The sequence below is a fragment of the Octodon degus genome, unplaced genomic scaffold (assembly GCF_000260255.1).
Source record: "Octodon degus isolate 3935 unplaced genomic scaffold, OctDeg1.0 scaffold00312, whole genome shotgun sequence".
Classification (NCBI taxonomy): domain Eukaryota; kingdom Metazoa; phylum Chordata; class Mammalia; order Rodentia; family Octodontidae; genus Octodon; species Octodon degus.
Window position 1 is genome coordinate 732,429 of NW_004524888.1, and position 15,425 is coordinate 747,853.

The 15,425-nt window shown below is 52.5% G+C and overlaps 1 protein-coding gene across 9 annotated transcripts in view; it reads left to right on the forward strand.

Moving 5' to 3' along the window:
- Positions 1 to 15,425, forward strand: part of Wnk2 (WNK lysine deficient protein kinase 2) — a 132,887-nt gene that overhangs the window by 51,977 nt on the left and 65,485 nt on the right. For 7 of the 9 annotated variants that reach the window (XM_023707802.1, XM_023707805.1, XM_023707808.1 and 4 more), the window contains 5 exons: positions 4,746 to 5,037; positions 8,756 to 8,955; positions 11,597 to 11,752; positions 12,301 to 12,492; positions 14,050 to 14,712. In XM_023707802.1, the coding sequence (XP_023563570.1) occupies positions 4,746 to 5,037; positions 8,756 to 8,955; positions 11,597 to 11,752; positions 12,301 to 12,492; positions 14,050 to 14,712 (1,503 nt within the window). The remainder of the gene's footprint in view (positions 1 to 4,745; positions 5,038 to 8,755; positions 8,956 to 11,596; positions 11,753 to 12,300; positions 12,493 to 14,049; positions 14,713 to 15,425) is intronic. The other 2 variants (XM_023707803.1, XM_023707804.1) reach the window with 2 other exon arrangements.

Consider the following 15,425-nt stretch of genomic DNA (forward strand, 5'->3'; position numbering starts at 1 on the left):
CCTGGTCTACCCCCATTGGTCACATTCCCAGCCCAGACACAGAAACCTGCTGTGAGCCTGTCACTCTTGGGAGGCCAGACTGTGCTTCCTGAATGGCTTTCCATGGCTCTTGGCAGTGGGATGGTGTGCACAGAGTTGCATTTTCAAGTTGAACCATGGAGATGTACTGCATGCAACACTCAGAGGATCGCTAGTTTGTCCATCCTTTCTGTCACAAGTGCCATTTCTATTCAGTGATGTGACAGCTGTGCCCCATACTTCTTGTTGTACAGGTGGTGAAGTGTAAAGAGCCATGCTGGCTGTGGGTGCGTGGGATCTGAGGTTTGGTGCCAACTGAGTGCTCAGGGTGTCCTTCCAAGGATGCTATACTGGCCATCATTGCTGTACCAGGATGACCAGAGGCGGCCAGTGGCTCAGGGAGATGGAGAAGTCCCATATGGGTGTGAGGAGAGTCCCAGGAGCACCACACTGGTTGTGGCCTTGCAGAAAGCATCCTGGCTTTGGTGTGGTGGGATGCCCTTGGAGGATCAGGTGAAAGGAGGTTCTCTTGTTCCTTCCACAAATATGGTAGTGCCTGCCTGATGCTCATCAGGGTGCGATGGGCTTGGGAGCTAAGCCAGGAGGTCTGGTGCAGCAGGATGACTGGGACACCAGGGGGACCATCCTGGCTTGGGCGGTGCATTGGGGACTGTGCCCAGTATCCCAGATGACTGGATTCTGAATGTCCAGATTCTGGGGTCATCTGGGCCTCAGCCAGACTTCAGTCTCCCTGTTTGGCTTTGCTTCCCCTGACTGTGGTTTTACCCGAACCCAGATGTGCCCTGGGTTCTGCTCAGCTGTTGTCAGGGCAGGAGCCCCTCAACAGTCTGCCTCATCCCCACTTACCATCAGTGTAGGATGGCCTTCCACACATCAGGGACACCTCAACAAGTCCCCGGCATTTGGCTGATTTTAAGATTGCATCCCTGGCTCAGTTCTAGTGAGGACCCTGGCCCTGGCACCCCTCCCCTCCTATTTACTTCCCTCCTTTTGTACCATCCATCTCTTACCCTGATTTTCATCACAAGATGTACCATCCATGAAAAGTAATCTCTGCAGAGGAACCTGAGCTGTGTTCAGGTACAGAGTCCTAGTGAAGTAGACTGGGTCTCTACTCCATTGAGGGGCCTGGGCAGCTGCCCATGACCAGCTGAAAGCCATGGGGCTCTATTCTAGGACCATTCCTGTGGGGCTGTCTTGTGTGTAGCTCTGTCTTGTCCTTGCTGGGCCCAGGAGGCCTGTCTAGGTTCCAGCCTCACCCTCCTCCTTCACACCCATTGTAGACTGGCCCAGGGTCATCGCTGAGGGGTCTGCCCTCCCTTCCTGGAGTCTTGCCACCAGCCCCTTCCTGGACTCAGGCTGGAGGGGTCTTGCCGTAGGATGTTACACTGTGGATCCAGGGAAACGTTGAGACCTGGGGCTGCTCTTAAAAACCAAGACATAAGGTGCTTAGTGTCAGAGATGCTCTGGAGTCCAGATGGCCTCTCGAGGGGGGCGGGGACAAAGATGGGCATGTAAGAAGGCATATTGATCAATAGGACAGAGAGTGAGGCTGAGCACAGTGTGGCCCTGGGCTGCCCGCCTTTGATTGCCTTCAGGGAGTCAGACTCTGCACCCAGGGAGGGGAGTGGGATTGCCAGGCCAGCCCTTCCTTTCGCTTCAGGACTCCAGATAATGTGACCTGCCAGGGTGGCACAGAATGCAGCTGCATTCTTACCTGTGTGGGAGAAAAATTGAAATGCCATGGTGAGGAAGTCTGGGAGACTGTGAAGATGGAGAGGAAAGGATAATCGGCTGTGAGTAAGGGTGGTAGAAAATAGAAGCAAACCTGGAGGCATGAGGCCATCAGCCTTGCTGTGACCCAAGCACCTGGGGCATTAGGGATGATTTCAGCCACAAGCTCTGGCTCCCTTTGTACACCTACCCCCAGGTATAAGCAGTGGATGCCCACCCTAGCCCACAAGCAGCATTAGCTAGTCAGGCCCTCCCAGCCTCCCCACAAAGGCCCTGAAGGCTGGATCCTGGGGCTCCTGACTTTATGGCAGAAGAGGACCTGAGCCTCATCTTCTCTGGGATGAGAGAGCATCCTGTTCCTGGAGCTCTCCAGGCAGGCTGATGGCTGCACCCATGGGTGCTTACCTCTGGCCTCCCTTCTGCTGGCCCTGGCCTGGCTGTATGCCTCAACTGCTCCCACTTCTGCCTGACTCAGCTGTCTCATGAGGGATCTTCATTCTGTTGAGTAGAATCATCTTTCAAAATAATTTTTTCCCTCTCTAATATTGAATCCAAGACTTTTTCATTGAGCTATATCCTTCACTTTTTTTTTTTTTTTTGTGTGTGTGTGTGTGTGTGTACAGAGTCTCACTATACAGCTCAGACTTGTAGTGATCTTCCAGTTTTCAGCCTCCCTAGCACTGGGATTATAGGCCTGCGCCTCCATGCCTGGACTTGGTCACCCCCTCAGCATGCCCAGGGGCTGGTCTGGTGTGACATGTGGTACTGGGTATTGAACCCTAGTCCCTGCACTTGCCTAAGCAGGTGCTTAATCCACTGAGCTATCTTGCCAGCCCCTATTTTTTATTTTTTAATTCTGAGACAGGATCTCATCAAGTTGCTGAGTTGCACACGCAGGGCTCGAACTTGCAGTCCTTCTGCCTTAGACTCCTGGAGTGCTTATAGCCATGCCTGGCCCCAAATAAATTATTTAAAAATTACGGCAAAATCACTACAAAGTTGCAAGGATACTAACAGACAGCTGGTTTTTCCTCATGCACCATTTGAAAATAAGTTGCCAAGCAGATGCCTACTAGCCCTAATACATCTCCGTTTCTACCAAATGGGACATTTCCCTGTACAACTCCACACAGTAGTTAACATCAGAAGTGGCATTGGCTTGTCACCACAGTCCATCCTTAAGCTGCTCAGGCCTTCTATGTCCTGGAAACACTGCCATAACATGAGTACTGGGCCAGTGTTGTGTGCTCTTGTAATCCTTCAGTCCCCCAGTTGTCATGGTCTGACCCTTGGGCATGGCTCAGTGTCTCTCTAGGATGGGTCACGCAGGCTGTGGGGCATCTACAGAAACCTGGTGGAAGAGGATGGTTCCTGACCCAGCTTTCATGTTCCATTTCATAGGAGGCTAGCTGTAAGGGCTTAGAGCAGGGACATTTGTGACTTGTCCTTGAGAGGTCACTCTTGCCTCCTACACCGAAGTGTTTCTTGGGGGAATGGCGTTAACTGATGCAACCTGTTTCTCTCTTACTTTCCATTCTTTTCTAGCTCTCTATAGATACAGTGTACTTTATTGTATTCAGGAGGTTCTCCTCATGGAGGAGCTGCCCACTGCTTGGTGTCAGGTTTCCCCAAACTAGGCACCTGCAGAGTCTGGCCCACAGAGTCTCCAAGGTTAGGGTCGAGGGCAATTCAGGGTGTGGGGTACAGTCAGGCATCAGCCAGGGCTGCAGGCTCCGATGTGCTGGCTCTCGGATCAGGAGACCTCAGGCTTCTGTTGGGTGGACCTCTGTGGATGGCATCTCACGACAGGTCTTTTCCTGGAGCAGATGATGCCCAAGGGAAAAGGAGGGAGACAGACAGAGAGACACTGGGGAGACAGAAAAAGAAAGAGAAACTGAGACTTAGAATTACAGAGAAACAGAGGAGAGGAGGGAGGGAGGGATGGAGTGAAGGCGGGGGAGAGACAGACAGACAGACAGACAGAGACATACAACTAACCACCAAGATAACTCTGGCCTGCCCCGCAGATGATTTGTATTCCTGCGCCCCACTACACTAATGCAGATTTAGGACACTGTTGCTTTTCAAATCAACATTGTATCGCTGTTCATTTTGATGTTCATGTGTGTCAAGATTTGTTGGCAGGTGGCCCTGCTGCTGGCTCCTGTGTCCTTTTGCATGTTCCTGGCATTCTTGGAGTTCTTCTTCATGGTTTTCCTGTCCTCCTTCCCCCAGCAGCTGAGCCTCACAGGCCTATTAATGTTGTGCCCCAGGCCTGTGGGTGGGCAGAACTCATGAGGACTTGTGATCTGCTCACTGGTTCTGCAGTTCTCGCTGCCGGCTGTGGTCCCACCCAGGACCACAGGTCCTTATTCGGGCTCCCTGCCTTACTGTGTGGGAGGAGCCTGGCTGCTCTGCTCCTTGTGTTTGTCCTTGCCTGGCCAGCTCTGCATAGTCATGTGCTTCCCTCCGTGGTTCCCCAGCTGACCCCTCCCTAGGAACCCCTGCCTGGAACCGCTCACGGAGCAGCCCTTCAGAAGGGGCTTGTCTGCAGAATGTGGTCTGCCATGAGTATGTCCTTCAGCAAACTCATCGTGCTTCCAGGAGAGCTAGGAGCTCTTTGGCAAATGCTCTCAAACTCTGAGCATGGTGAATGGCTCTCAGGGTATTGCTGGCTACCAGTGCACATGTGTTGCTCCTGATTAGCAGAATGGTCTCCTGCCTCTGTGTAGAGGGCATGGCAGGGGCTGGGAGGTCATGGAGCACTTGCTGTGCACCAGTTGCCTGTGATTTCAGTGGGCAGTTACTCATGGGATGCTGCAAGGAATCCCTTCAGGTGGGGTGAGGGGACCCTGAGGACAGAAGCCCACAATCTGAAGCCTGTGGTACAAGGATGGTAGCAATTCCAGGTGGTGGGGTGTACAGGTGGGAGTCTGCTCCCTGAGACACTGATGATGTAACTGCCTTTGCAGATTGACTCTGGATTTTTTCATGAAAGCGACGTGAAGATTGTGGCCAAGTCCATTCGTGACCGTGTGGCGTTGATCCAGTGGCGGCGGGAAAGGATCTGGCCCGCACTGCAGTCCCAGGAGCCAAGGGACTCAGGCAGCCCTGACAAGGCCAGGGGTCCACCTGCGCCCTTGCAGGTCCAGGTGACCTACCACGCACAGGCTGGGCAGCCAGGGCCACCTGAGCCTGAGGAGCCAGAGGCTGACCAGCACCTCCTACCCCCGGCACTGCCAGCCAGTGCCACCTCCCTGGCTTGTGAGTATGTACAGAGTGGGGTCCCTTTGGCTTGTTGTGTCCCCACTGCTCCCCTCTGGTGAAACCAGCTGTAGGGCAAAGAGAAAGTCTCCCCTGTATTAGAATATTTTGTGAGAGGGCCAGGTTGCTGAGGTCGCAGCTTGGAGTGTGATATGAGCTCTGAGCTGTCCTCGCACTAGGTTACTGCTTCCAGCTGCAGGTGGTACCTGGGAGCTCTGGCTGGGCTCTGTGCCCTGGCCAGGTGTACTTCCTGCCAGCCTTCCTGGCACCAGGGCCTATCACCATATTTGAAGGAAGGCATATTCTGGGGTGATGGGGCCACCACAAACTAGGGCACTTAGCTCCTGATTCCTTGGCCAGTCTGTGATGGCTCACAGTCCGTCCTGTGCAGTCTGGAGAATAGGTACAGGTGAGTGTCATTCTAGGAAAAGGGCTCAGGCTTTCCATACATTCTCCAGTGGCCTGTGAACAGAGGGTTTAGGACTTGCTGGAGTCCATCTTCTTAGGTCAGATGGGGTCAAAAGTGCCTTAAGCCAGTGGAGTTGGACAGAGCTGGTTCAGTTCCCAATCCCATCTCTGAATCTGGGCTTCAAGCAGGCTCTTTATTCTGTCTTGGAGACAAATAGCCCCAGCCTCTTAGGGGGACATGAAAGCCGGGCGAGGTGCCACCGTCTGCTCTGGTGAGGGGATGCGTCCGCCATGGATGAGCATGCTAAGCGCTCACCCTGGGTTTGTCCACTTCCTTTATTTCTCCCTTCCAGTGGCAAAGCCTCTAAGCTCTTTTGTTCATCATTGCCAAGGAGTTACTGATGACTTGGGAGTCCCTTTGAGGCAGGCTTCATCAAGGATCATATGAGAGGATCTGGTTTCTTCTGCACCATGGGCACAGAACTGTCCTGTGTTTGCCCTCCAGGCCTGAAAGTTCAGCTGTGAGCTGAGCACAGGGAATGTGGCTTCGGCCACTCTGGCAAGCAGCCTGCAGCGGATTTACAGAGCCCAGTGACCAGCCCAGGCTGATATTTTAGGTTTTTCTTGTGGAAAGACAGAAACTCTCTTAATTTATTTAATGTGTACATCTCTCATCCTTGAAATAGCTGGAGATTCTTCACAATAGATATTTCTATTCTAGCAAGTAGCCTCAACTTTTATTTAAGAGACTTTGTCGCTGTTTGCATCACTCCCACCTGCTCAGGTTTGCTTTGGAGAAGAATGTTGCTACATCATTGCTCCATTTTCTGAGAATCTTAAAATAATCAAACAGCACAAGTTTTTTGTGGGTAAAGGTTCTCCATAGCAGATACTCCAGCACACATGCTAGACCTGTAATTGTTGGACAAATTTTAGGATGGAAAATAAATGATTTCCATTGATTGCACTTCAAGGAAACCCAGTTAAGGAGTTATAAATAAATTTTTTCTGTTGTTGATTGGGTTTGACATACCGAGAAATTAGATGGTGATGTGCATCTCAGGTGTGCATATCGGGTGTGGGTGAGCTCTCAGTCCACTTTTTACCTGTGTCCCCTGTGGAAAGGTCATGGCCACAATTCTCAAACTAGGTGACATAGTCAGTGGGTATAGAATTCAAAATGTCTCTGAGAGTGTGTAGCAAACCAGTTGTCCTCCCAGCAAGACCCTCTACAAGTCTGCTAATTCTTCTTCCATAGATAATCTACACAAGTGATCCACCAGGCACATGTAGACACACAAATACATATGCACCCACGGGCAGACATAGGCATGTACATGCAGATGCATGCTCACAAATGGATATCTATATATGCACAAGTACATGCATACTTCACATGTACATGTGTGTGTACATACCCATGTACATTCACCCATGAATACAGACCCATGTATGTATACATGTGAGCATGCACATACCTATACATACCCCACATGTGCATACAGGACCACACATGCATAGACTCATACTCATATGGCCACATAGGCGTGTACAGACGCACATGCACACATAAACACACACGCAAACACACCTCTGTGTCCTTCTCGGTTCTATAGTGGGTACTGCAGCACACATGCTCTGGGCCACTCTGGGGCTTCATCTCCCTCTGACTGCAGAGTGTATAATATCTCACAATGTTGTGCTCATGTGAGCCTTAGGAGATGGCAGGCGGCACACACCTCTGAGTAGGTCCTACAGGTGACAGGGTGGGCAAATAGATGCACGTTCTGCTCGTGAGAAGAGAGCACCGCAGCAGCTTTCATGATGCTGATGTCTTCCTTTAGCCACTCCCAGCGGTCCTTGTCAGACCTGGCTACTTAAGCAGCTGAGACTGCAACAATACAGTTCTCATTAGGTCCCAAAGTGACTTCTAAAATTAATTTTCAATTTAATAAGTAATAAACACATTACTTTTGAAATATAGAATGTTGCACCTGTGGTTGGAGATGCCGCATTGTGCCTTGCAGGCCCAGCACGTGCTCCCTCCTCTTCCTCCTCCTCCTCCTCCTCCTCCCCCTTCCTCTTCCTGTTTGTCTGAGTGGGACTGACCAGTTGGCTCATTAAAAATCGAGCTTCTTGTCTAATTGGTTTTGCCCAATTAAACCTCAGCAATCCTTATGTCGTCTAGGTTAAAATTAATTCTCATTAGTCCCTTAGAAAATCATTTTAATGCAAAGCCAACAAGACTTCCCCTTTATTTTGTCTAAATTATCAATGGGCACAGTCCTCATTCTGAGACACAAGAAAATGACTTGGTATCTAGAGGTGGTATATCCCAGTGTGTCTATGGCTTTTGAAATCTGGAAGCAGTGACCCACAGTGCTATTTCAGATAGGTTTTCAGCTTTCCCTTCTCACAGCACAACTACACTGGCAAGCTGTCTTCCCAGGTGAGACAGGCACATGGGCTGTGGGGTTCTGGTCTGGACTTCTCCATGTGCATTGGATTCCATCTGGGCCAGCCTGACCTGGGTGTGGCCAGCCTCTGGGCGCCTGTCTGGGGCTGTCTATACTCAATACTGCCCCTGCCTCCTGATGGTCTGTCCTCCTGGGGCAGGGCCTTTCCTGTGAATGGGAAAGCTCAAAGTCCCAAAAGCTGTCTTCATAAAATGTGGTAGTAGAACCAGGCATGGTTGTTCGGGCTTGTACTGAGGGAGGCTGAGTCAGGTGGGACCACACGTTTAAATCGTCCCTAGGCAACTTAATTAGTAAGACTATCTTATAAGAAATGAAAAGGATTGGGGATGTAGCTCTGTGCAGAGGTCTTGGCTTCCATTTCCAGTGCTGTAAGAAACAAAACAGAATGCCTGGCAATAATAGTTTCTTCTAAATTATAACATTAGCCTTTTCCTAATTGTGATGTTGTTACTTCAGCCCCCTGAGTGCTTGTGTCTTTGAGGGCTGGAACAGTGCTTGCTATCAAAGCTTGATAGGTTTGCGTATGTGAGTTGGGAGTGGGGTTGGGTATGGTATCTGCTTCCCAGCAGGGACTGTGCATCATGCCCACCCTGGCATCTGTGCCACCTTACCTCAGCCCATGTCAGTGCGGGGACAGCTACAGCTCCCCCATGCGGCTGCAGCAGCTGATGATTTAATCAGCACAGATGCATTATGCATGTAATTTTGGAAACAGTCCAGTCTTTGTTTTACAGAAGGGACAATACAGGCACACTACCAGGTGTTTGTGCACAGTGCTGTGCGGGGTAGCATTTGGAAGGTGCCCCGCTAAGTCCTACCTCTGTCTTCCCCAGCGGACAGCACCTTCGACAGTGGCCAGGGCTCCACGGTGTACTCAGACTCACAGAGCAGCCAGCAGAGCATGGTCCTTGGTTCCCTTGTGGATGCAGCTCCGTCCCTGGTGCCATGCATGTGTAGCCCTCCAGTGAGCGAGGGGCCCGGACTGGCGCACAGCCTGCCCTCGCTGGGGGCCTTCCAGCAGCCCACCGCCACGGTAAGTCTGAATGCCGCATTCTGTGCTCTAGGCCTCCTTGTTAGAGGACCTAAGAGTCAGTCTGTGAGGGCTGTTGACAATGTGCTGACTGTGGTCAGGGTGCAAGTGGCTCATGAGTAGCTCCTAGCCACACTTCCAGGGGAGGGGGGCACTGACGCAACCCCATGGAGATCTCCAGCTCTGCTGGGAGCTGTGGAAATGTGAGTTGAGCAGCCTTTGATGCTGTCATGAAGACCTACCAGGTAGGGCTGGGAGATAGTTCTGTGGCATAAGCATGTACCTGGTAGGCACAAAGTCCTGAGTTTGATCCCCAGTACTGCATGTTGTGCCAAACCCTGGAACTAGGCTTGGTGGTGCTCACCTGTAATCCCAGCACTAGGGGGCTGAGACAGGAGGATCACTATGAGTCTGAGCTGTGTAGAGACCCTGTTTGAAATTAAAAAAAAAAAGAAAAGGCCTACCAAGTAAAAAGTAGGTATATACTTCCTACATACTGCTAGAAAGTATACCCCAAGGGCACTCAGGGCGTGCGGACTGTGAGGGAGCCAACCAAGAGGTGCTGGTGGTTGCACTGACAGTGACCACATACAGGCTCAGGCCTGAGACACTTTCTGAGACTAACCCAAGTTGATGGAAGCATATGAGTTCTGTTGGTAGAGCCCGGGGTTGGACCCCACCATCCAGTCTTGTGAGGGCATGTCTGGTCATACTCAGCAGGGCTTCTCCAGGTCCAGCAGCAGGTGAAAGTCTCAGCTGTGGAGAGGGCAAGAGGGAGTGTCTGAGGATGCCTCAGAAGCAGCGGGGCAGATCTGGGAAAGCTGAAGATGTCACACTGGGCATTTTTCTTTTTGACACTGCAAAAGCAAAACATTTGCTTGCTACATGGTCCCAAGTGTTCATTTGTGGAGAATTTGCCTATGACTCGGGTGACACAGAAGTCCTCAGGGTTGACTTAGACCCTCAGACCATAATTGGGCTTTGTCCTCTCCTTCTGCGTACAAATGTGGCAGGCACTTCAGTGGTCCCACTTCTGTCTCTCTGTCACTGTCTGGCTGCTGTGGCATGTCCTTTTGATGCTGGCTGAGTGCGGTTTTGTGGTTCTGTCCCTCTGCAGGTTCTCCTTCCTTCTGTCCACACAGGGATAGGCTGTGGGAAGGTCCCAGAGATTCCCTTTGAGAAAGTAGGTGAAGCCCATGGCCATGTCTGGCATCACAGGACCCACCAGCAATCTTGCACTTTTTATTTTGTTCATTGAAAAAAGTGGAGTGAAATATGGTTTTAAGTGGCAGAAAGGGTCAATTTGAGGAAAGGTTACTTGCTGTCCCAGAGTGTTATTCCTGTGAGGGTTGCCCAAGCCAGGCTCGGGCAGTGTTCTGCCCCCATAGCCATAGGGCTCCCTGCCCAGGTTGCTGCTGGGTTGGGTCTGTTTTGAGCGTGTGTTGACACAGCGTACTTTACTGTCAGCATACACACCAGCAGGCCTGAGTCAGAAGGTCACAGATGAGGACTGCAGCCAAAGCTCCTTTTCCCATGTTGATATCTTAAATGTAGGGGTGGGGCCTGAGGGTATGCTGCAGGCTTGACCTGCCCTCCTGGCCCTTCCTGGGGGGGCCTTTCTGTGGGGATGAACCCATGGGGTCCAGCAGAGAACAGCATGCCTTGCTGACTGTGTGGCACCCAGAGCAGCGCCCACGTAGCGGCCCTGTGCTTTCAGCTAAATTCATAGCAGAGACTCAATCCAAAACACCCCTGTTCCTCCTCCTCCCCTGCTACCCAACACTTTGCATAAAGCACAAACTTGAGAAAGATGAAGGAAGTGAGAGAGGGAGAGAGCAGTTTCATAAATCGATTACCTTGTGGCACCCAGAGAGAGACCTGAGAGAACACTGCACATAGAGGAACCCAGAGCCTCGCCCCGGAGGCCATGTGAACTTGTGTTCGGAGGTGTTGCTAGGTAGTCCCTACACAGGTCACGTGCCTACCCACTGTCGGGAAGTGAATCCCAGGCAGCAGGACATCTTCAGCATAGACCTTTTAGTCTGTGTCTCTGCACAAAAAGGCTGGATGAGGCCAAGAGATTAGGACCTTAGCACAATTTCTTGATGCTATCTAGCACCTCTGGGTGGCTGCTGGCCCAGAAGGCTGACATCTTTATCCAGCTCTGTTGCTCTCCTTCCCACCTTGTGGCTGGGTCTCAGAGGATCCTGCTTTGCCCAGGGCCTTGCTGTAACAGTCTTAGTACCTATGACCACAGAATCTGGCACCTTCCCTGCGGGCCCTATGCTATGTGCTTTCATTTTACTGTGTCCTATGAGTTATCTGCATGAATTCATCTTAGCCCGACTTACTCAGATGATAGCTTACCCCCAGCCAACTCTTAAGTTGCCCTTCACCGTTCTGCAAAGCCTCTGATATGTTCTTGTGGTTGCATAATACTCCATGGGGCTAGTATTCCAGAATATTCCCTGGTTAGGAGCTGTAGCTTTCTGTGGCTTTCCAGTATCAGGAATAACACCACAGTGCTGCCACCCCTAGCTTCAGCTGAGTTGCCTTCCTGAATCCAGGGTCCCCTGGAGAGGTCCTGCAAGTGGGTGAGAAGGCTGAGGGCAGTTGCTGAATATGGCCTTGGCATTCTCTGCAGCCAAGCCTGACCCTGGGCTCTGCCTCAGTCCCTACCTGCCCTCCACTTCTCCAGCAGCATTTCCCGGAGCCTACGATGAGCTTTGCCCCTGTGCTACCACCACCCAGTGCCCCTGTGCCCACAGGCCCTGGCCATCCAGTGCCCCATGCCCAGCAGGTAAGTGTGGCTCCTTTTCATAGTCCCTTGAATTCCTTTTGTGGTAGGGAGCAGCTCTGTGGGCACTAGGATGGGGTATGTGGGTACCTGTGCTGGACCCTGCCTGGGGTCTCCAGGAACTGCTGGCTCTCTTCATATGTTCAGTGTGGTTCTCAAGGCCTGGGATTGTTTATATAGGGGCAGGGTGGCTTGTGCATGTGTGGCGCTTCTGGGTCCCCTTAGGACATTTCTGCAAGCTCTGCTGATCTTGGCAAGGGCTACCTGGACTCTGGTTATCTGATGAGTACCTTATGTGTAGATAAGTGCATTATTAGTGTGGAGGTAGAGTGTGTACACATGAGTGTTGTCTGTCCAAGCATGCAGTCATGTGAGAGCATGTGTATATATGACTGTGAAGCTAAGTGTGTGTGTATGATATGTGCAAGTATATGACTGTGTGCACAAGTGAGTACCAATACGAACATGTGAGAGTACATTTCTGTTGTGTCTGTACACAGATTCACCCTGCCTCAGCAGGACTGGTCGAAGGCCCCCTTTCTCTCCCACAGCCTCCTCCAGTGGCCCATCCGCCAACCCTGCCTCAGGTCCTGGCTCCGCAGGCCCTGGGCGCTGTCCAGCCGGTGCCCACTCACTTGCCTCCCTACCTGGCCCCAACCTCCCAGGTGGTTGCCCCCACGCAGCTGAAGCCTCTCCAGATGCCGCAGCCACCCCTGCAGCCACTTGCTCAAGTCCCTCCACAGGTACATCTGGGCTGACCGTTAGAGCTGGGACTGTGTCTTGTCTGCCCTTTTTGGGGTACTAGGGCACCTCCAGGAGCTTTTGTGTGGGGTTGGGAGATGGGCTCAGCAGCACAGGGGCTGTGCACGCCACCTGTGCCAGGACTGATCTGGGATGTCAACTGGGCTGTCCTTTGGGCCTTCTGCCCAAGCTGTGATACCTCTGGGCTGTGAGTAGCCAGTATGGGTCCCTTAGGAGGCACAGTGGCTGTTACCCTGGGCACATCCAGTCCTCAGTGTGCAGATGGGGAAAAAGTTCAGTCAAAGGTCAAGGACAGAGTTCATGTTGTTGCTACCAAGTGGGTACTGAAAGTGGACAGGCTTGCTTCAGTTTTATCCTGTGGAGCTACCCAAGGCTGAGCCAAAAGTGGTTCCTTGGAAGCACCTCATAGCCAGCTAGCTGGGTGGCACTGCAGGGCACAGAGGACACTAGTCTCTGAAGCTTGACATAAATAGCAGGAGGAGCCTATGGCATCTTTCTGTTGGGACTTGTCCATTACTAGGAACCCCTGGCAGCATGACTATACAGAAAATACTCAGGGCTGGTCACCGTTGCCCAGGCTAACAGCATCCAGGATCATAGCTGCCCCAGACCCCAGTGCTGAGGATGCCCTGTGACCTTGGTGGTAGGACTGGAAGTGGGCTTTATTCTGAAGTCAGTGGTTCCCAAGACTGAGGAGTTATTCTTGTGGTTTATGTGCCCCTATCAGAAGACTTGTTTGTTTTTAGCTGACCAGGCCTTATCCTTGTGATACTGTGTCGGAGCTGATTAGGGTCTAATTAAAACTCATTTCTCCCATGAGTGGTTTGGTACTTAGTTGTGTGTCAGGTCCCAAGCAGTTGGTTCGTGTGTTTCCGCTGTCATATACTGTACTTCACAGAGGTGTGTGTTAGCTGTTGCCAAAGAGGAAGCTGTATTTTAGAAAACTGTCAGAGGCTGAGGAGCTAAATTCACAAGGCTAGTTGCCAGCTGTTTCTAGGAGGTGCATGGATCTCTAAGAAGATAGAGGGGGCATGCTGGAGTTCCTGCTGTCAGGAGGTGACATGCTGTGGGTTGTCACTTCAGCCACAGAAGAAGGCTAGAGGACATGCACCACTGAGAACCACAGATTGGAGCAGCAAATGGATGTGATTCCAGAGCTTGGGCCTGTTTGTGGCTCTACGGTCCTGGCCCCTATGAAGGCAAGGGCTGCAGAGCTCAGCACTCTGTGGCCTTCAGAGCCCCTCCGCTGTGTGCCCCTTAGGGTGCTGACACAGCGAGGCCCTCTCCATGCTGTGCCCGGGGGTTTGTTGGGCAGGTCATGCCTTAGCTACCAATTTCCTTTTCCAGTTGACGTTTCATACGCTTGACCTTTCCCTTTATGTTGAATTTGTTCCTGGGATCTCTGCAACGACAGCTGCACAAAAGCGGCTGAGAGGGCAAGCCATGCTCCCCTCATCCCAGCTTATCCTGCTGACAGTGCAGGGGCTGTGGGCAGGGCCCTGGGTGCTGCCACTGATATGTTGCTGTGTCTCTTTCAGATGCCCACAATGCCAGTGGTTCCCCCCATCACACCACTAGGCGCCATCGATGGCCTCCCCCAGGCCCTCACTGACCTGCCGGCTGCAAATGTGGCCCCTGTGCCACCACCTCAGTATTTCTCTCCTGCCGTGATCTTGCCAAGCCTCAGCACCCCCCTGCCTGCGTCTTCGGCCCTGCCTCTGCAAGCAGTCAAGCTGCCCCATCCTGCTGGCGCCTCCCTAGCCATGCCCTGCCAGACCATTGTGCCAAATGCACCAGCTGCCATCCCTCTGCTGGCAGTGGCCCCTCAGGGCATGGCTGCTCTGTCCATCCATGCTGGTGTGACCCAGCTCCCGGCCCAGCTCCCAGCGCAGCCAGTATACTCAGCGGCCTTCCCACAGATGGCGCCCGTGGACATCCCACCTTCCCCCCACCACACAGTGCAGAGCATACGGGCCACCCCTCCACAGCCCATACCACCCGTTCCCACAGTACCACCCCTTCCCACAGTACCGCCCATTCCTACAGTACCGCCTGTGTCCACAGTGCCGCCCATGCCCACAGTGCCGCCCATACCTACGATGCCACCTGTGCCCACACCTGCACCTCCTCAGCCCCTCATGCCTGGTGTTGCCCACTTGCCCGACCAAGCGGCTCCAGCTGCTGCCGCCCCAGGGAGCCAGGTAAGCTCTTGTCTGGAGTTGGATCTGCCTCCTGGTGCCTGGAGACCCACAGGACCTAGGGTGGAGGGACTCCTAGTTGTTCCCTTCACTGGACCAGGGCTCCCCCTTAGCACCTGAACTGAGTGGAAGTTTGAGCTGGGTGAGGGGCAGCTCTGTGCTGTGGGGTCTTGTCTTGTGAAGAGATGAGTTAGAGGCTGGGGGCTGCTGCCCCTTCAGTGGTTGGAGGTCGGCAGCTGCTGCTCTCGTGGCCCAGGGCTCGTGTGCATCTGGGGCTGGGCCCTCCCAGTACACCTTGTTAGAGTAAAGCAGAGCTGCATCTTAACAGTGAGGAAATGAGGTAGAGGGTGGGGCTACCAGCTGGAAGGGGTTATTATAGGACCTGGGCCAGTCCTAGTATTGAGTGCGGAAGCTGAGCTGCTGGACCACGAGGGGGCTGCAGTCCTGCTGTGGGAGGTTGCTTGGGTTCAGAGTTTTCTCTTCGAGCTGATATGGGTACCTCCCACTTGGGAATCCTCAGTCCTTGTAGCTCTGTGCATGGAAAGCCCCACCCATGTGGCTCTCACTTGAGCACCTACTCCGTGGGCACCCTCTCCTGAGGTGTCTGCAGCCTTGCTTCACCCCAGCAGCTCTGTGGCTGGAACTTGGCCCCTGCTTTTGGAGGCTCAGGCCTCTTGCTCTGAATTTTCTTTTTTTCTTTCTTTTTTTTTTTTTTT